This window comes from Budorcas taxicolor, chromosome 21, assembly GCF_023091745.1.
Source record: "Budorcas taxicolor isolate Tak-1 chromosome 21, Takin1.1, whole genome shotgun sequence".
Lineage (NCBI taxonomy): Eukaryota > Metazoa > Chordata > Mammalia > Artiodactyla > Bovidae > Budorcas > Budorcas taxicolor.
Window position 1 is genome coordinate 49,836,476 of NC_068930.1, and position 22,804 is coordinate 49,859,279.

At 38.9% G+C, this 22,804-nt stretch overlaps 1 protein-coding gene across 1 annotated transcript in view; it reads right to left on the reverse strand.

Moving 5' to 3' along the window:
- RALGAPA1 (Ral GTPase activating protein catalytic subunit alpha 1) overlaps nt 1-6,735 on the reverse strand; it is a 189,559-nt gene extending 182,824 nt beyond the window's left edge. Inside the window, exon 1 of the mRNA XM_052659453.1 lies at nt 6,630-6,735. Coding sequence (XP_052515413.1) covers nt 6,630-6,735 — 106 coding nt within the window. The remainder of the gene's footprint in view (nt 1-6,629) is intronic.
- Between the last annotated feature and the right edge of the window lie 16,069 nt (nt 6,736-22,804).

Sequence of the window (22,804 nt, forward strand, 5' to 3'; positions counted from 1 at the left end):
CAGAACAAAACAGGCCCAAAATAGTTCTATACATATAGAGACAACCGAATTTTGGAAAAAGTACAGGCAATTCAGCAGAGAAAGGAAAGCCTTTTTCAACAAATGGTGCTAGAACAATTGGAGATTCATATGCAAAAAAAAAAAAAAATCCTTCCATATCGCAAACTATATTCACAGCTAACTCAAGATGGATCACAGACATAGATCCTAAAATGATAGAACTCAAGAAGAAAGCATAGGAGAAAATTTTTATGATCTTGGACTTAGGCAAAGGTTTCAGATACAAACCATATAAGAAAAAGTTGATACATGAACTTAATCAAAATTAAGAATTCCTATTCCTTCAAATAAAATGTTAAGCGAATTAAAAGACAATATTAAAAAAAAACACTCTGCAAATCATGTATTTGATAAAGTACTTATATACAGAATACACGGTTTCCCAGGTGGCGTTAGTGGTGGTAAAGAACCCGCCTGCCAATTCAGGAGACATAAAAAACGCAGGTTCAACTCCTGAGTGGGGAAGATCTCCTGAAGGAGGGCACAGGAACCCATTCCAGTATTCTTGCCTGGAGAATCCCATGGACAAAGGAGCCTGGCAGGCTACAGTCCATAGGATTGCAGAGAGTCAGATGTGACTGAAGTGACTTAGCACACATACAGAATATATTCAGAATCTTCAAAACTGAGTAAGAATGCAAACAGTTCAATTTAAAAACAGGTGAAATATTTGAACTTGATTTCATCAAAGAAGTCATATACAATGGCAAATAAGCATGTGAAAAGAAGTTCAGTGTTATCAGATATCAGGGAAACAGTAACTTGACAAAGCCTGTGACTGTGTGGTTCACAATAAACTGTGGAAAATTCTGAAAGAGATGGGAATCCCAGACCACCTGACCTGCCTCTTGAGAAACCTGTATGCAAGTCAGGAAGCAACTGTTAGAACTGGACATGGAACAACAGTCTGGTTCCAAATAGGAAAAGGAGTACGTCAAAGCTGTATATTGTCACCCTGCTTATTTAACTTATATGTACAGTAAATCATGAGAAATGTGGGGCTGGAGGAAGCACAAGCTGGAATCAAGATTGCTGGGAGAAATATCAATAACCTCAGATATGCAGATAACACCACCCTTATGGCAGAAAGTGAAGAGGAACTAAAAAGCCTCTTGATGAAAGTGAAAGAGGAGAGTGAAAAAGTTGGCTTAAAGCTCAACAATTCAGAAAACTAAGATCACTTTCCCTGTCCCATCACTTCATGGGAAATAGATGTGGAAACAGTGGAAACAGTGTCAGACTTTATTTTTGGGGGCTCCAAAATCACTGCAGATGGTGACTGCAGCCATGAAATTAAAAGACGCTTACTCCTTGGAAGGAAGTTATGACCAACCTAGACAGCATATTAAAAAGCAGAGATATTACTTTGACAACAAAGGTCCATCTAGTCAAGGCTATGGTTTTTCCTGTGCTCATGTATGGATGTGAGAGTTGGAAAGCTGAGTGCTGAAGAATTGATGCTTTTGAACTGTGGTTTGGAGAAGACTCTTGAGAGTCCCTTGAACTCCAAGGAGATCCAACCAGTCCATCCTAAAGGAGATCAGTCCCGGGTGTTCATTGGAAGGACTGATGTTGAAGCCAAAACTCCAATACTTTGGCCACCTGATGCAAAGAGCTGACCCATTTGAAAAGACCCTGATGCTGGGAAAGATTGAGGGCAGGAGGAGAAGGGGACGAGAGAGGATGAGATGGTTGGATGGAATGGGTTTGGGTAAACTCAGGGAGTTGGTGATGGACAGGGAGGCCTGGCATGCTGCGGTTCATGGGGTCGCAAAGAGTCGGACACAACTGAGCGACTGAACTGAACTGGCAAGGAAAAGAAATACCATATCAGGTGGTGTTGGTGCATTTCTACGGGAACTATAACTCTCATATACTGCTTGTGAGACTGTAAATTGGTTTAAAAAAAGAAACACACAAAAAACCAAGAAACAGTACATTTGTTTTTAAAAAGAATACAACTGCCACAGGATTCATCCATTCCATTCCTAAGTACTGACTCCAAGAGAAAAGAAAGCATTATGTCTACACAATAGGTGTACCTCACAGCAATTTTACATGTAATAGTCGAAAAGTGAAAACCCACATGTTCATCAACATGTGACTGGGACAATCAAATGATAGCACATCCATACAATAAAAGTGGTAAGAGCAATGTATTATAGACACATCATCACACAACAAATATAGAGGAATTTCAAAGTGTGCTGAGTAAAAGAAACCAATCCAAAAGAGTAAGCACTGTTAATTCCATGTATATGTTATGCCTGGGCCTCCCAGGTGGCACAGTGCCAACGCAGGACATGTCAGAGACGCGGATTTGATCCCTGGGTTGGGACGATCCCCTGGAGTAGGAAATGGCAACCCACTCCGTATTCTTGCCTGGGAAGTCCCATGGACACAGAAGCCTGGCAGGCTACGGTCCAAGGGGTCACAAAGAGTCAGACAGAACTGAGTGTGTGCGTGCGCGTGTGCGTGCACGCGCGCACACACACACGTATGTATATAAAAGATACAAACTAATGTAGAGGAGAACAGATCAATGGTTGCCCAGGGGTAGGATGGCAGGCAAGTAAGGGTGAGAGGAAGGGATTACAAAGGGGCAAAAGGAAACTCTGGGAGATTACAGATGTTATTTGTTTTCTTGATTATCTGACTATATTCCCAATCATGATGTCATGATGGCTTCACAAAGTGTATGTATGTCAAGAAGTATTCAACTATGCCCAGTGTTCACAGCAGCATCATTTACAATTGCCATGATATGGAAGCAATCTAAGTGTCCATCAATGGATGAAGGAATAAAGAAGATGTGGTGTATATATAACAGAATACTACTTAGCCATAAAAAAGAATGAAATTTTGCCATTTGAAGCAACATGGACGGACTTGGAGGGTATTACACTAAGTGAAATAAGTCAGAGAAGGACAAATATTATGCGACATCACTTGTATGTGGAATCGAAAAAATAAAACAAACCAGCAAATGTAACAAAAAAAAGCAGCAGACTCACAGAGAACAAAGTAGTAGTTACCAGCGGGCAGAGGGAAGGGGAGAGGGGCAGACAGGGGTAGAAGATTGAGGTACAAACTACTATGCATAAAATAAGCTAAAAGGACGTATTGCATAACATGGGGAATATGGCCAATTTTATAACTACAAATGGAGTATGACCTTTAAAAACTGTGAATCACTATTGTACACCTGTAACTTATACAATATTGTGTATCGCCATACTTCAACTTTTTAAAAAGTATTCAATTATATGCTTTAAATTTGTGTGACATATCATTTATCAATTACACCTCAATAAAGTTACTAGAAAGAATCAGCCAAAATTGATTAGCTAGGTGAGCACTTACCTTTCTTTAAGCCAAGAAGACTGAACTGTTACCATACCATACAAGAAAATTAACATTTAGTCAATAACCATTATATGCTAAGCATTATGCCAGCCACTTGTTAGATACTAAGTTCTGTGCTTAGTATCATAAGGCCATTCCTTGGGGGGAAAAAAAGGGAGGGGATAGGGCAGAGCAAGATGATAATATGAAACTTTAGCAACTAGACAAGGTTTTATCTCTAGTCCGTAATAATTCTAACTTCCAGTTCCTAAAAATCAAATATACAACATTATCAATAAACACAGTAGATTTAAATCTAAATCCTCCAAGTTCTATAAATTCAGCTGGAATTGTCCTTCAGTGGGAATACATGCCAGGAAAAAGGTTTACATTAGATGCTTAAATTATGTTATCATATACTGGTAAGCCTGAGAAGGCAATGGCACCCTACTCTAGTACTCTTGCCTGTAAAATCCCATGGACGGAGGAGCCTGGTGGGCTGCAGTTCATGGGGTCGCTAGGAGTCGGACACGACTGAGGACTTCACTTTCACGCACTAGAGAAGGAAATGGCAACCCACTCCAGTGTTCTTGCCTGGAGAATGCCAGGGACGGAGGAGACTGCTGGGCTGCCGTCTATGGGGTCACACAGAGTGAGACACGACTGAAGCGACTTAGCAGCAGCAGCAGCAGTATACTGGTAAGCACTGAATTCTAAAAATACCCTTTGAATGGCAGTTTAATTTAAAGGTTAAAAATACAGTTTAGATGGGACCAAAAAAAATCAAAATCCTGTGTAACTGGGAATACCCTCTTCTGCAAACTAGTTTCCTTATAGTGGTTATGTATTAATAAAACCTGTAGTTAACTTGCAAAAAGGATCTGAAGTGGCTCTCCCATCTGGGAGAGCCCTAAGACATCTTTCAGTCTTTGCAGTCCTACTCTCCCCTACTCATTTGCTTAGGAATTACACTAATTATATATTTCAAAGTCACTGTGACCACTCAGAAATACAGAATATTTAATTCAATTAACTAATGTTAGAACCAAGTATAGTACTTAGAGGTCCATTTTTTTGTTCTACATTTGACAAGGTTTTCAGCACTATTGCCATTTGGAGCAAGAATACTGTTGTGACGGATTATCCTGAGCATTTCAAGATGTTCAGTTGACTTGCTGCCCACTAGATGCCAGAAGCACGTCTCCATAGTTGTGACAATCAACAGGGTCTCCAGACATTCTCATTGTCCTCAAGGGAGCAAAACAGTCCCTGTTGAGAGTCACTGTCCTAAAATGAGTGCAGTAATCTCTCTATATGGACCTCCTTCACTCACAGGGCAGGAGTCTGAAAACAGTCCTCCATTTGAAAGTTCTTAAGAATATTTTAAATGATTATAGATAGTATATGCTCCTTTAAAAAAAATAATAAAATTACTAAAAAGCAAAGTTTTTTTTTTTTTTTAAACAAACACATACTGTTTTGTTTTCAAACTGAGAAAGCTAGGCCCTAAAAAATACCTGATACCTATGACCTCTTCATTCAGACCATGTCTCCAGGGTGGGAAAAAAAAAACTTCTAAGGCCAAAGATGTATAAACAAACCATTCCTTAACTAATGAACTGTGGCAATTAATTTAGAAAATGTCAATACTCTATTGGAATTCAATTTTAGAGCTCTGCCATTACCCAACCTACATCTTGTCCTAAGTAGGTTATCAAATATCACTGTCCTCAATTTCAAACTGCCATTATCTGTGGTAAATCTCCTACACATAAACTTTCCCTGTCACAGTCTCCTAACCAAATTTTTTCTTCAATGGCTTAACTCTCAAGTGAAATGAAAATAAAAAGATCACAATGTCAACTGTGTCTAGAAAATTTGTATTTTCTTGAAAAAAATCTCTCTTTACATTGCTAAACTGGACTTAATCGCTTTCTATTACACAATAAATATAATTTACTTGGGATACAGATTTGCTGCCATATATGCAGAAAGAGTAAAAAACAAACTGGAGACATGAAATCTGGGTTCCGGCTCTGCCTCCTAGTACTTGGATGACCAGGTAACAGTCCCAAACTTCAGCTCTCTTAGTTGTAAAAAATGGAGAATAATTTTACTAACTTTAAAGTTATTGTGTGGATCAGTTACCACTTAGGTGAAATAACTGTACACAGTAAAGAGTCATACAAAGGTTGAGTACTGGTAGTATCCTGTTGGTGTGAGCACACCACATAGTAGAGAAACATGCACCTCAAATAAGAGAGACTTAATTCACTGAATAAACGTCATTTTCCAAAAGGAACATTCTTTACGAAGAGAGCCTGAGATGATAAACCTCGCACTAGGATTCAGGCACCTGAGTGCTAAACTCAGTTTTGCCATTTACTCTCTGTATCAACAAAGGCAAACTTTCCTTTTCACCTCAAATTTCGTATAAAAAGATTCAAGTTCTGGACCAGTTGTTCCGTAAGTATTGTTACAGCCTATTGGCCCACGAAATTACCAAGTGGGCCAAAATGAGTGGGTTAAACTCATTTAACCCTTTATCCACAATTCAAGAGTAGTTCGGTTGGACGCAAAAGAGAAGGTAACAGACGGTAAGAAAATTTTATTTAAAAATAGAATGTTGTATGATTCTCCAAAAGAAAAGGAAGCGATAAACTACCTTGTTTTCTACAATTAATCATAGCTCTCCCTCTAAATGATAGTAATTATGAGCAAGGTGCATTAACAAGGGCGGGGCTCTCTCCCACAAGCTTTTAGGGAACCACCCACTTCCCAAAGAGGTGTAACTGCTTCCTCCTTGCCCTCCTTAGCCAAGAAACTTGAAAGATTAGGGTTTATATTGTCTGAGTTTTTTTTTTCTTTTCACTTGGGTGGGGATGGCGGTAGTCATCTGACAAACATATCCTATAAACACTATTATCTGCAACAACAAGTCTCCAGAAAGTCTAAAAATAATCTAAGTTGTTGAGTAGTAAGTGTTTTTAAATCAGTTCGGGCTATTAACTCAAAACGAGGTAACCCTGTGTGTGATTACCGTTTGCCAACTACCAAGTGTTCCCTTCCCCAAATTATCCGCCCTCCCGCGTCTCTGTAGAGGCGATGCCTCGCCCTCCACTAGCGCATCGCGCCAGGGCCGGAGGGAGAGTCCCCAGGGGCTCCCAGGAGAGGGAAGGCCGAGCAACCCAGGCCTCCAGACGCCGTCACCCCTCGCCCCTCACCAATGACGATGCGCAGGTGCTTGAGGCGGGTCAGCGCGTCCTTCTTGGTGTCCAGCACCTTCTGGGTAGACTTCTTCACGTCCCCGTGCGGCTTCTTGGAGAACATCCTGCCGCCGCCACGGCCGACTCCGGCCCCCTCCCGGCCAGGTCAAAGCGGCGGAAAGTGGAGGGAGTGGGCGGGGAGGAGACTAGTGCGAGCGGCTCATTCACTCCCCAGCCTTGCGGGCCCCGGCGCGGTCGACTCCTCCCAGACCAAGGCCAGGGCCGCCACCTCCACCCGACTCGCGCGGCGTCTGCAAGGCACCTTCGCCTTTAGCTCCAATATGGCGGCTCCCCTCTTCCAGTACGGCACGGAGGGACGGAGACCCGGGCGGGTCGCCCGCCGCCGCCGCCGCTCGCCGCTACAGGCCAGGGCCTGGCACCCAGGACCCGTAGCCGCGGAGGTGCAGCTGTCCGCGGCAGCGGCAACACTCCTCTCTCCCTGAGGCCCCCTTAAGGTTAAATCTTCTTTAGCAGCCGCCAAGGAGACGGAGTGTGGTGATGGGGTTTCACGACTTTGCCGTCGGTGGCGAATGGTCCCCGTGGCAACCGCCTTCTGACGTCAAGTCTTGACGTCACGCCAGCGTGAGATCACCCGTGGCATTACCTTCCTTTAGTTTCCTGTGTAAGTAGCCAGAGGAGTAGCCTGGGGAAGTCAGGGAAGGAAAATCTTGTGTGCGCCTTTGAAAGCCCCCAGAGTAGTCTGTTTTTAAAGGTCCTCCGCCTGTCCCTTCTATTTACTATGCAACCTAAGAACATAGCTCCAGAACATCAGAGTAGATGTGCAGTGCATTTTAGACGCCATTTCTGAAGGCTTTGTTTTTAACACACCTTCATTTCCTTACTTTGAATTTTGTATAAAGAATTTTTGTTTATATTGCAAACTGATGGTTAATAATTTACTGTAGTTTCGAGATTTGTGGTATTATAGTACATCCTCTTGGTTAAAATTGTCTTACACAAATGAGTTCTCCCAAAAGCTTGTTGTAGTAGAAAGAAAAATTACAGGGAAAAGAAATGTGGAGAGCTGTAAAGGTTAATTTTCTTCATCTGTAAAGAGTTCACAAATCCAGGAGAAAATTGCTAAAGCACAAGTAGAAAAGTTAGTAGAAAACATGAAACAAGTATTACAGAAGTGTGTACTCAACTAAAACATGTGAAAAATGTTCACAACTCGTGGGTAATTTTTAAAACTCAGATTAAAGTAACATTTAAACAATTTAAACAGCTTTTATTGGAGTGTACTTGATACACAGTAAACTGCACATTTTCAAAATGTGCAATTTGGTAAGTTGGATATTTGCATATGACCATGAAAACTTAAGCAGTCAAAAGAGTGAACATAATCATCAGCCCCCAAATGGTCCTCTTGCCCTTTTGTAATCCCTCCCTCCCACTGCCCCCAGCCTGGTCTTTGGCAAACACTGATTTGCTTTCTGTCACCTGGAATTTGCATTTTCTAGAGTTTCATGAAAGTGTATGCTTATAGTATACTCTCGTCTGATTTCTTATAGTCAATATAGCTTATTTTTAAGTAATGTAACATTTTACCGGTCAAATGTTTGTTTTTAGGAGTTTAAGTTAGTCATCTTACAGCAGGTGAGGGCAGCAGCAGACAATCCTATTGTTTACTAGAAAGAAGCAGTAATGACTACAAAAGTTGACATTGTGTATCAAGACATTTACAAATGTTTATATATACTTTGATTCATTAGTTTCACTTTTAGGACCCTATTCTAAACTATCAGAAATGGGAAAATATTTATATAAAAATATTAAAGCATGATTTGTAACACTGAAAGATTGGAAATGATTAATGTCCATCAGGAGATAAAACATCCAGTAGGTAGAATGTCACGGAACCATGAAAATTATTAATATGAAGACTTTTTAATGACATAGAAAATACTCAAGATACTGTTAAACGAAAAAGCAACACAATGCTGAAAATATTATCAAAACTATGAAAGAAACTATGCATGTAAAATGTAGTTAGAAAAAAATTCAAAAAACCTCCAAAATTGTGATTATAGCTGCAAAGTAAAATCACAGGTGAATTGAATTATTTTCTTTACGTTTTTGCTTAGCTTTTTTTTAACTAAAAGTCATATATTGCTTTCACAACTTAAAAAACAAGTCTATTTAAAGAAAATTAAGAAAATCTAATGTACCAATTTTAAACTCACAAGACAAATTAAGATGTATGTATAGGAATAGAAACCCCTTGAAAATAAAGCCTTTTTTGAAAAATTTATGATATGTCCTACTGTGGTACAGAACAAATATTTGTTGATATTTAAATTATGTTTACATTAAAATGGTTTCTTTCGCTAGTACAAGAGTCATCCAACCCCATGATTCTGGCTATCGTTTATTTGGTGATTTTGGACACCTATGTCCCTATTAGTAACCCAAGTCTCCTTTCCGAGCTTCCACAAGCTACTCAGATTCAGTATATACAAAACAACACTCATCATCTTTGTCCTCTCCACTCCCAAACCCGATCTTCCTCCTTCGTTAAATATCTCCACTGGTACTACCACTATTAGCTCAGATTTTCAATCCAGTTTTTCATCTTAAGGCTTCTTCTCTGTCATCCAGTCAGTTACCAACACCTGATGATTCTACTTCTTAAGTATTTCTTGATTTAGTCCTCGTCTCTCCATTATCACCACCTTTGTTCAGGCTCAGGGCTTCACCATTTCTAGCCATGTATGCTAGAAATGGCAGTGGTTTCCTCCCTGTCCCCACATCTTAGTAAGATTTGAGTATCCATTCCTTTTTAAGTAAATTTTAAGAGTTAAAAAGAGATGCCCAATGGTCTTGCAGTCAGTAGTTGAATATCTGTGTTAATGAGGAAAAAATGTGGCATTAATAAATTCAAGACATCATTTCTTTTTCTTTTTTTTGGTATACATATTTGCTTAAGGATATATTTTATAGTTAGGAAATGCACAGCACTTTGGATCAAAGAACAAAACCCATATTGAGGAAAGGCTATAACATGTCCAGATTTTATACGTTGCTCCCACTTCATAGTGATTATAACCAATCTCTAAGTTTGTTAAGATGATGCAGGAAAAGCTGACCTAGACTCTTGCTCTTTCTAAACTTGAAGTGGAATTAAAAAAAAAAAAAGTAATTAGCCACATTGATTGTGGTGGATATATGCTGGCTTGCCTACTGTCTGGTAATCATACCCAGATTTTTCTCTGAAAAGCCCCCCCTCTCTTGGTCTCATTTGATATGCTGCTGCACTGCCCCCTTTAGACTTTGGTATTCTAGCACTCAGCAAAGAAAGAGTGTTAGGGATGGGCACGTGACCAATTCAGTCTAATAAAACTCTCTCCTACAACTACTGCAAAAGAGAAGTTCTTTTTTCCAAGATGAAGGCCTGGAACTGCTAGGAATCAACAGGTGAAAAGAATCTGCTGAGGATAAGGCCAATACTCTTGAGCACAGAGGGGATAGTTAAGTAGAGAGTAAGTCTTGAATTGCTTGAGCATTTGGATCCAACTTGCCTGAAGTACCATGGTCTTTTCTGTTTCCCAGGTCAACAAAGTCCTTATTTTGCTTTAGCCAATTTCATGAATCGCAGCACGCCAGGCCTCCCTGTCCATCACCAACTCCCGGAGTTCACTCAGACTCATGTCCATCGAGTCAGTGATGCCATCCAGCCATCTCATCCTCTGTCGTCCCCTTCTCCTCCTGCCCCCAATCCCTCCCAGCATCAGGGTCTTTTCCAATGAGTCAACTCTTCACATGAGGTGGCCAAAGTACTAGAGTTTCAGCCTTAGCGTCATTCCTTCCAAAGAAATCCCAGGGCTGATCTCCTTCAGAATGGACTGGTTGAATCTCCTTGCAGTCCAAGGGACTCTCAAGAGTCTTCTCCAACACCACAGTTCAAAAGCATCAATTCTTCAGCACTCAGCCTTCTTCACAGTCCAACTCTCACATCCATACATGACCACAGGAAAAACCATAGCCTTGACTAGACGGACCTTAGTCGGCAAAGTAATGTCTCTGCTTTTGAATATACTATCTAGGTTGGTCATAACTTTTCTTCCAAGGAGTAAGCGTCTTTTAATTTCATGGCTGCAATCACCATCTGCAGTGGGACTGTAAAATGGTATAGCCTGCTTTGGAAGGCGGTTTCTTATAAAGTTAAGCACATTCTTACAATATGATCCAGCAGTTATACTCCAAGGTATTTGAAATTGAAAATATGACTGATTTGAAAATATGGCTTCACCAAAATCTGCACACAAATATTTGTATTATTTTTATTCATAACTCCAAAATTTGGAAGAACCAAGATGTCCGTCAATAGGTGAGTAAATAAAAAACTATGTTACATCCATAAAATGGGATACTATTCATCAGTGATAAAGAAAACAAGCCAAGAAAACACAGGGGTGAATCTTAAATGCGTATTACTAAGTAAAAGAAATAAGACTGAAAAGGCCACATACTTTGTGATTTTAATTATATAACATTCTGGAAAAGACAATATGATAGCAACAGTAAAAATTAATGGTTGTTAGGAGCTTGGAGAGGAGGGAGAGAGGGTTGAATAGGTAAAGGACAGGCAGTTTTTTAGGGGGTAAAATTATTCATTTTAATTGTGGATACTTGACTCTATGCATTTAACAATATTCATAGAAACTTATAGACCATCTAGTGAACCTTAATACATGCAAATTAAAAGAAATCATTTAGAAGGCTATAGGATCCCAAGTTGGAACACAGAATGTGACAAAATAATTTAACACTATTACATGTATGAGCCAGCTTCACTGAAGAAGGTAGGGAAAACATACTCATTTGAAAAGGAAAGAAATCTGTAAGACTAAAGACTAAAGAAAATGTATGTAAACGCTGTACTCTAGTTGATTAAGTCTTTTTCCCATGAGGATATGGCTTAATTCTGATACTGGTATACTTGTATACTGAAATTAAATAACTACATAAGTAGATAGCAGATGGCAGGACCCAAGTTTCTTCCTGTTGGAGTGGGAGTTTTTCAGATAAGCACAGGGAGGTGGGTAGAATAATCCATTTGGTAGTGGATTTGAGTTGAAGAGATCACCAGGAACTTGTTTATCTTAATATAGATACAGGCAGTTACATGTAGAAATATTTACAGATAGGTATATGTGGATGGATTAGTAAACACATGTGTATTTCCCTGCTCTGTCAGCTGAGAGGACTTAGAAGCAATGACACCCTAGTAGCAGCAAGCACACCTATAGCCAGAGTTGGCTTTAATACCATTTTACAATTAAAAAACAACACAACAAAGCTCTTTGGAATAATGTCTGGTTCTAGGATTGAAGCTGATTCTAGGTTTCATATACAAGATGAGCCTGGAACATTTTGTAGTGCCAGAAATAAGGAAATCCATCACACACACACAAAAATGACAGAAATATATCAACTGAAAGAGCAAAAGTTAAGATAATGTGAACAACAAAATAAATAAGGTAATCTTAAATTATAACCACAAATATAAACATCCATGAGTCCATATTGATATAAATAATAATTGAATAAAAGGTAAATGGGGGAGAAGAGACAAATCTCCCATTCAAGAAGATTTTCAAAGAATTTATAGAGATACTCAAGGAGATGGAGAGTAACTCCCTAGTTCTTAAGTGTAGTCTGCACATAAAGAGTTTCTGCCAAAGAGTACAATACAGAAGGGGCGGAGGGAGTAACCTTATAGTGGAGAAATGACACAGACTCAGCCAGGTGATCAAGGTTAAAATAAGCAGTGAGGTATCACATTGACAGTATGTACCCTTGGTATAATATAATGAAAATGGCACTTCTGTGGTTCCTATTTAAAACCTATAACTTCAGTCTAATCATGAAAAAAACTTTAGACAAATCCCAGGTGACCAATGCTCCTCAAAACTGTTAAGGTCAAAACCAAGAGAAGTCTGAGAAACTATCATAGTCAAGAGGAGCCCAAGGAGAAATGAAAACTAAAGGTAATAAGGAATTCTGAAAAGATTCGGGGATACAAAGAGGACGTTAGGTAAAAACCAAGGAAACCTGATAAACTATGTAGTTTAGTTAATGATGTATCATTGTTGATTCATTAATTGTAACAAATGTACCAAATCATTTGTAAGAAAAGAAAACTGGATGCAGGGCAAATGGGAACTCTTGGTGTATTCAATTTTTTGTATAAATTTGAAACTGTTCAAAAATAATGTCTCTTAAATCATTAAACCTGAGAAATCATTAAGCTATTTTAATATGCATAAAATAACAATGATATGCCATTGCAAGATAATATTCATAATTTTTTGAAAAATGAATTTTGAACTGATATTTATGAAAAAATAAAATATCTTTTTTTTAAAAGACAACAAATATTTTGTGAGAATAAATATATAATTGGGAAGGGGGAATATTTAAATAATTTTTTTCAGATAATTGTGGCCACTCTACTAAAACTAAACTCAATGAGGGGTAGTTTCTTAAATGTTAGTTGTAACATGGATTATGAAAGCATATCAATAAACTTTTTGTATTCTTTACATTAAAATCTTGCACTTTAAATGGAACTTTTGCTCATGCATAATTTTGTAGCATTATACACTTGCCATTTGGAAAATAATTGTTCACTGAGATATACAGATATTCCAAATGTTAATACATTTCATTAAACAATATAAATATTAAAAAAATCAAATACATCAGAAAATCCTTTAAGTATTAGAAAGTTATCATGCTCACCATGGTGAATAAAATTTTTCCGAATTCCTAATTATCATTTGGAAGCTTGAATTTAACCTTTAGTAACAAATACTGTCAGTTGTTTTACTAAAAGTGACAGGCTCACTTTGTTTATTTGATATTTTGTGAAAATATTTGCCAAATATCCAAGCCTGAAAAACTATAGTTTGTCAGTTCTTTCAAATAAAAATGTCATTCCTTGAATCAAGTTGCTAGGTTAGCTTACAACTCAACTGTGCAAATATTTTTCCTGAAGACCACCATTGTACTTTAGTATGTAGGATTTGCCACAGAAAATATTAAAAATGATGTACTCAGTGCTTTGGTTGATTAGGTGCTAAGCTGTGTCCAACTCTTTTGCAACCCTATGGACTGTAGCCCACCAGGCTCCTCTGTCCATATTTCCCAGGGAAGAATACTGGAGTGAGTTGCCACTTCCTTCTCCAGGAGATCTTCCTGACTCAGAGATCTTGACCCATGCCTCCTACATTGACAGGATTCTATATCACTGAGCCACCAGAAAAGCCCACTCAGTGCTTGAGATTGCATAAAGAATAATCTCTCCTGATTCATTTAGGATATTCATAAGTGAAATTGGTGATGAAGAATACAATGAATGTTGGTATCATTTGGTACCACTGCCTTCATGCTAATGTGCCAACCATTTTACTTATCATTGCTTTTGTACCTTCACTTCCAATGTCAATAAATTTTGTAATTTCTTTCTGTTGGACTTCATTTAATTTTTTGGGAAAATAGGTAGCATTTACATACAAGTCAAGAAGGAGTAGAATTAGGAATGTAATACACAACATGAGAAATATAATTAACTGATGTATGTTATGTTTGAAGGTTAATAAGTGTAAATCCTGAGTTCTCATTACAAGAAATTTGTTTCTCTATTTTTTAAATTTTTGTAACTATATGAGATGACGGGTTTACCCTAAACTTGCGATATTCACTTCTTTATGTAAATCAAATCTTTATGTTGCATACCTTAAACTTTTGCTGTGCTGTCAAGGATATCCCTTGGGCTGCAAGGAGATCAAACCAGTCCATCCTAAAGGAAATCAGTCCTGAATATTCATTCGGACTGGTGCTGAAGCTGAAACTCCAATACTTTGGCTACCTGATGCGAAGAACTGACTCCTTGGAAAAGACCCTGATGCTGGGAAAGATTGAAGGCAGGAGGAGAAGCAGACAACAGAGGATGAGATGGTTGGATGGCATCACTAACTCGATGGACATGAGTTTGGGCAAGCTCTGGGAGTTGATGATGGACAAGGAAGCCTGGCGTGCTGCAGTCCATGGGGTCGCAAAAAGTCGGACACGACTGAGCAACTGAACTGAACTGAACAAAGATATCTCAGTAAAACTGGAAGAAAAAAAAAAGAAGCATTGGAAGAAACTTTATGATTGGTTAAGGTCAGAAAGTGCTGAAAATAGTATTACAATGAATATAGAAGTTCTTCAGCAAAATATATTTTTAATGAGATGCGTTGATGCAAAGGCTGCTAACATTATTTAATAGCGTCAGGAAATTAATTCAAAGAGAGGATAGATAAGTAAACTATATTGTATATCCTTTCTCTCATGCCCCATATTTAATCCATTAGTAAGTTTTGTTGATTTTTATCTCCCATTATCTCAAATTTATCCATTTCTTTTTGCCATACAGCCTCTACTCCTGTCCAGGTCACCATTATCTTATCTCAATATCTGATTGATTTCTTCCTTTATTACTCAATTTATTTTCCACTAAGCAACAAGTGATCTTTTTTTTAAAAGAAAGATCTGATTTTAAGTTAGTATAATCTTACCACTAATCTAATGGCATCCCTGTGTACAAACCTTCTAATGGCAACCCACTGCATTTAGGATTTAGAAAAAAATCAAATATCCTTATAATAATCTACCAGGCCCTGAGAGATGTGGCCTTTCTCTAACTTACCTTACCTTGTGCCCCTTTTACCCTTAAACACTGACTGTCCATAGTGATCTCTTAATTCCTCAAACATGAATGTGAGAAAGCTCTTTTCTACATCAGGACCCTTACATATCCTGTTCTTTCCGTTTACGATATTCCTACTTTTCATCCAAGCTGGCCTAATGCCAAACTGTCAGATATTAGCTGAAATATTACTACTTTAGAGAGGTCTTACCTGATGGCCACTTACACAGGTCTCTGTGTTATACTCTTGTAACACCAGTAGAGAACATCCCTTAATTTGCAGTCAACTGTTGAATATTTACCGCTTTACTTTTCTCTGAGCTCTGTGCAAGCAGACGCTGTGTCTGTTCTGTTCATCAGTGAATCTCCTGAAACCACTGCACTAGCTGACACACAATACACAATAAATAGCTAATATGTAAATGAAAATGAGAGGGAACTTTTGATAAGAACAGAGAAGAAAGTATGATAGATTTTAAAATATTTTACTTGCTTTTCATAACACATTTTAAAGAAAAAATAATTAGCTGTCTGTTACTCAGAACTCTTTCAGCTGAACGTAAGAATAAGCAGAAAAACCACTTCAATAAGAAGAGTAGCTCATTAGTTCATGTAACTGAAAATCTAAGGCTTAACACTGAGCACATGTGGATCTAGGTGCTTAAATTAAAGTCATCAGGAATCTTTGCTTTTTCTCTCTGCTCTTCTGTTGCTTCCCATGCCTGCCTCCCTGCTTCCCCAAGTTGCATGTAGAGGAGAAATGGCCCTAGCAAAACTAAGTTCATAGGCTTCAGGGACCTTTTAACTTCTAAAGACAAAAACTCCTTCTCAATAGCTCCAATAAAAATTCTGTCAATGTCCATCATGGCCTAGGTTGGTCCACGTGTCCATCCCTGGACCAAGAGAATATACTATTCTGATTGGCCACTTGAACCACATGGGAAGAATGAAGCAGAGGGAGTTATTGAAGGGAAAATCAAGGAGCTATTGCTTCAAAAAGAGGATAGATATTGAGGTGGCTAAAAGATTCCCACTGTAACTACACAGAAAAATTATCTGAAGAGGAAAAATACAGATTAAAAATAAAACTGTATGTAAAATATTTGTCATTGAGAAAAATCTTAAAAGAGAGAAGAAAAATTTCTCTACTTAAAAAAAATCAGTTATTGACAACAGAGAAGAACATAATGTGAGCTATGAGATAGTGGAATAATAATAACATAAATATGCTAATAGAATATTATCAGGTTTATAGTTGAACTACTCCAAGAACTAATTTCTGCAAATAGACAGTTAATACAGGGATGGGCCCTGTACTGTCAACAGGCTATTTCAAGCACCTTTAAATAGTTTCATTCTTCCCAGGAGAAGGGCATGGCAACCCACTCCTGTATTCTTGCCTGGAGAATCCTATGGATAGAGGAGTCCTCTGGCTATAAGACCATTGGTTCACAAAGAGTTGGACACAACTGAAGCGACTTAGCATGCACGCATATTCATTATCTTGGCTTGGTAAATAGGATTTAAGGGTAAACATAATATGTAAGATGCCAAGGCCATCATATTGATGACAGAATCTATTCTTTTTTTTCCCAGAATCTATTCTTATATTAATAATAACTATAATAATTTTATATTAGGCTTCCCTGTTTTCTCAACTGGTAGAGAAGCTGCCTGCATTGCAGGAGACCCCGGTTTGATTCCTGGGTTGGGAAGATCCCCTGGAGAAGGGATTCTTGGACTTCCCTGGTGGCTCAGATGGTAAAGAATCTGCCTGCAATGCTGGAGACCTGGGTTCAGTCCCTGGGTTGGGAAGATCCCCTGGAGAAGGGATTCTTGGACTTCCCTGGTGGCTCAGATGGTAAAGAATCTGCCTGCAATGCTGGAGACCTGGGTTCAGTCCCTGGGTTGGGAAGATCCCCTGGAGAAGGGAATGGCTTTTTATTAAAAATAACTGTTAAATCATCTTATAAATAGTTTCATTCTTTCTAAGTGAAAAGTTGTGTGTAAATTGAATAAAATTAGGTATTTTGCTACGTCAAAGAACAATTTGGAATGTTCTATAATTTTTTATTTCATTAAGCATGCCCAGATAGTCCAAGCTTAGTAAATAACATGTCTTAAAAAGATCAAGTAGCATTATTAGTAGAGGAAGCTTTGTTATCCCTAGCATGAGTGATATGAAAAACTGTCATCTGTATTATTGTAACAGTAAAATGATTAACATTAAAAAAAAGTTTCTTTCTTAAGCAACTGAAATCATAGTGTATGCTAATGCGCTTTACTTGTGTCTGATCTTTGCAACCCTATGCACTGTAGCTCGCCAGGCTCCTCTGTCCGTGGGATTCTCCAGGTAAGAATACTGGAATGGGTTGCCATACCCTCCTCCAGGATCTTCCTGACCCAGGGATTGAATCCGCATCTCTTATGTCTCCTGCATTGGCAGGCAAGTTCTTTATCACAGTCTCATATAACTGATAATAAATTGGTCTTATTTAGTTGTCAATGTAGATTTCTGAAGACCTAGATTTGGTTTGAATGATTAAAATGTTTACCCTGATTTGAGTATTAGCCATTAGTTACTGCCTCCTGCCTTTGTTTTTCTACTACTACTACTACTACTACTACTACTACTACTACTAAGTCGCTTCAGTTGTGTCTGACTCTGTGCAACCCCATAGACGGCAGCCCACCAGGCTCCCCCGTCCCTGGGATTCTCCAGGCAAGAACACTGGAGTGGGTTGCCATTTCCTTCTCCAATGCATGAAAGTGTAAAGTGAAAGGGAAGTCGCTCAGTCGTGTCTGACCCTCAGCGACCCACGGACTGCAGCCTACCAGGCTCCTCCGTCCATGGGATTTTTACTGGCATCTGGCCTGGGTCCGTCAGTTGTGACAAGGTTTGTGGATGTACAGTTGACGTCTAAGCTCCACCATGTGGTAGTGTTTGGAATCAAGTTTGTGTGTGCAGCTCAGTCGCGTCTGACTCTGCCACCCTGTGTACTTTAGCCCATCAGGCTCCTCTGTCCATGGAATTTTTCAGGCAAGAATACTGGAGCAGGTTGCCATTTCCTTCTTAAGCAGATCTTCCCGACACAGGGATCAAACCTGCATCTCTTGCATGGGCAGGTGGATTCTTCACCCCTGACCCACCAGGGGAATCATAATGAGGATACATTAGATTAAAACAAAAAATGGGCTTGTAGCTTCCTCCCTATACCTACTTTATTCCAAATAAAAATGAAATTGAAAATTTTATACACAGAAGTTTTCATCTTTTCTTCCTATCCCCTAGGCTATACTCCCTGAATACACGCACCGTACTTTGGAGACTACTGACCTAGAGAAATCCTCACACATAGGCCCAAGAAGATAAATACAAGGATATTCATAGAGGCAACTATTTTTAGTAGTGAAAAAATTGAAAGCAACGTACCTGTCCATTAACAGGTAAGAGTGAAATTTTTTGTGTGTGAGTGAACTTAATATTCAATGGAATATGTGTACTCAAGGGACTACCTTAGAGCAGATCAAAGTTACCTGGACTAGAGCTACCTGTATCATAATAGATATGTCTCAAAAACATTGTTGAGGATAAAGGAAGTTGTAGTATTATATGTAGCATGATATGATTGTTTAGGTCTTCCCTGTGGCTCAGATGATGAAGAATCTGCTAGCAATGCAGGAGACCCAGGTTTCAACCCTGGGTCGGGAATATCCCCTGGAGAAGGAAATGGCAACCCACTCCAGTATTCTTGCCTGGAGAACTCCATGGACCAAGGAGCCTGGAGGTTATGGTTCATGGGGTCACAAAACATCAGACATGACTTGAGTGACTAACACTACGCTACTACATGACTGTTTAAAACATGTTAAATAATCATTTCTATAAAATACAAAAAATGAAATGTACACATAATCATTTCTAGATATAGAAAAAATGAAATGTACACATGCATGGTAATCAAAACACTGAAGTCAGAATAATGGTTATTCTGGAGAGGGAAGGAGAAAATTGGGAATGAAGAGGGATGTGGAACAAATGCAATAAAATGATAAGATCTGACAAAGCTTAGAGGGTATTCTGTTGTTATATATATATAATATTCTGAATTACCTTTCTATATGTTTAAATTATCATGTCAATAATAAAATTTTAATAAGGCAGATTGAAAAGTTATACCAAAGAAAGTATAGGAGAAAAGCTAGAAAGAAAAAGCCAGAATTATTTTATGTCTACTCTATGCCAAAGTGGGCTTCCCTTGTGGCTCAGCTGGTAAAGAATTCGCCTGCAATGTGGGAGACCTGGGTTTGATCCCTGGGTTGGGAAGATCTCCTGGAATAGGGAAAGGCTACCCATTCCAGTATTCTGGCCTAGAGAATTCCACGGACTATATAGTCCATGGAGTCACAAAGAGTCAGATATGACTGAGCAACTTTCACAAGCCAGAGCAAACCCAGTAGGAAATGGAGTGGTATTCCCTATTTACTGAATACTAAAATGACTACGGATTATGGTGGGCATACCATGGGAGAGAATGAGCCAAGAGCTAGAATCTCCAAAAAATGACAGCGGGATGAGCCTGGGAGGTATGTACAGAACAGCCACAAGTAAAGAGACTGTGTAGTATATCCTGATGACAAGCTGGGGGCTTTTAGGGAAGGGAGGTGGAAATGATCATCTAGAAGGAACGAGGACACCAAGCATACCTACACCATGACAAGGCTCCTAGGCGAGCGCCATGTTCCCATTAGAACAGGAAAGTTAAGGGACCTTTCCAGAGAAGAGGGTAACAATATAGCAGATTTTGCTGATGACCGACCATGCGTTTTAGAAGGCTCTCAATAAATGAGTGCTTACAAGGATTAATGAAAAATGAGACTGAAAATGTACCTAATGATTGCATCATGCCTACCTTTTAAAATGCCTCAACTGAAAAAACTTCATTCTGCTTTCATGTTTTTTTTTTAACGTTAATTTGTATTTTCTAAAAATGACAATATTCTTCTCCAGCCTTATTCATTTTTCCTCTTATGGTTCCTCTTACATTTCCTATGTATCTTTTCTAAAATCTGTTTGGGGAGAGGAGAAAGAAACTCCTTTTAAGCAATACATCTTCGTGCAACTCTAATTGCTTAATCTCCCATTATTTTGTCTGCCTTAAACATAAATACATCAATGACAGGAATTTTAGAGCTTGACATAACATAATGCAACCTTCTCACTTTACAGCTGACCAGAGAGTATCAGTTCAGTTCAGTTCAGTCACTCAGTCGTGTCCGACTCTGCGACCCCATGAATCGCAGCACACCAGGCCTCCCTGTCCATCACCAACTCCCGGAGTTCACTCAGACTCACGTCCATCGAGTCCGTGATGCCATCCAGCCATCTCATCCTCTGTCGTCCCCTTCTCCTGCCCCCAATCCCTGCCAGCATCAGAGTCTTTTCCAATGAGTCAACTCTTTGCATGACGTGGCCAAAGTACTGGAGTTTCAGCTTTAGCATCATTAAGAATGGATTGGTTGGATCTCCTTGCAGTCCAAGGGACTCTCAAGAGTCTTCTCCAACACCACAGTTCAAAAGCATCAATTCTTCGGCGCTCAGCCTTCTTCACAGTCCAACTCTCACATCCATACATGACCACAGGAAAAACCATAGCCTTAACTTAGATGGACCTTAGTTGGCAAAGTAATGTCTCTGCTTTTGAATACGCTATTTAGGTTGGTCATAACTTTTCTTCCAAGGAGTAAGTGTCTTTTAATTTCATGGCTGCAGTCACCATCTTCAGTGATTTTGGAGCCCCCAAAAATAAAGTCTGACACTATGATTTGCCAAATTGTCTTGCCTGGTAACTAGCAGAACCAGGGCTAGAATCCATGCCTCGTCTCCAACTTCCTTCTGTTTTTCTCTAAACAGCAGAAACACAGAAATCATCTGCTAGAGGGACATTGTGTACTGACAGTTGACTGCAGGCTCTGAGGTCAGACTACTGAAGTTCAGATCTTAAATCTGCTACTTATTAGCTGTGTGACCTTGGCCAAGCATCCTAACTGCTTTGTGCTTCAGTTTCTCCATCTACAAAATGGAAGGCATAATTATATCTACTTCATAGAGTTGTTATAATGATTAAATGAATTAATGTCCTTAAAGGACATACAGTGCTTGGAACATGAAGAGTGACCAGAAATTCAAGTTAGTGTTACTATTTAGCACACACTCTGCTAGCTGCTGATATAACAGAGATTAACAGAAGCCACGGATATTACTCACAGCTGTTTTTGTTTGGTCTGGAGTTTAATAAACCAAACCAAACCAAACCAAACCAAAGTAACAGCAAAAAATGCACTTGAAATAATGTTTACAAATCTGGTTATTTCACGTAAAGTTCTAAATTTCCAGTTTCTCTTGAAAATCAGAAGGTCTGACATCTAGTCCCAAATTCAGACGTAGCAACAACTGGCTGGAGCTAAAAGCAGCTACCCAGCTTTAGTCCACACCACTCACATGATGTATTCACATGCTTGCCTCTGAAACTGCATCCCAGGCTAAGACAATCCCTGTTCTCAAGGAATTCACAATCCAATAGGCAAGATGCATCTGCTAAACAACCCACAACAAACAAGTACAACGTTGCCAAGCACTAATCTGAAGGAACAGGGGCATGTACTGAATGGTGGAGGAGTTGCTGGTGACGAATGTTGTCAAGAAAGTGGCTTTGAAAAACAGGAGTGCAAGAGGGTTGCAGAGAAATAGGATATACAAAGAACATTGAAATGGCCAACAGTTCGTCTGTTTCTCAACTGATGAGTCCAGTTTTGGAGACTACAGTAAGAAAAGGACAAGTAGGCTGACACTAGATAATAAAAGCCCCTTAACTTGGATTTCAGCCAAGAGATGGATAGCCCTTGAGATGTTCTCTGTCATTGAATTCTAAATCTAACTTTAATGCATGTATGCTTGGATACTCTTACATTCTCTGTCAAATGTCTTTGGACCTTGTATTTGAGAAAGAAATAATTTAAAACCCACGATATTGTATGAAATCTCTTTCAATAGCAAATTGCCACTTCAGGAAGAAGCCTTGTTTTTATAATTGATAAAATACAGTTTTTAGGTTTGTCTGCAAGTAGTTTCCTTATCTGTAAAATGGGTATAATAGCACCTAACTCAGGGCTAATAAATTGGGAATTCAACTCAATGTAAGTAATGTAAATAACTTACTAGGGTATTTGATACAGAGTAAAAGTGGTCAATTAGTATGTTGTTATGATTAGGATATATAATGAGTTTTCCTTGTCTATCATCCCTACCATTGAAGAAATAAAACATTTCATTAAGTCAAATATGTATTTTTCATTTAAAACTTTAGTTAAGATTGGAGGCATTTTCAGGGTGCATATGGTAAACTGGAACTGTGTTAGTCACTCAGCTGTGTCCAAC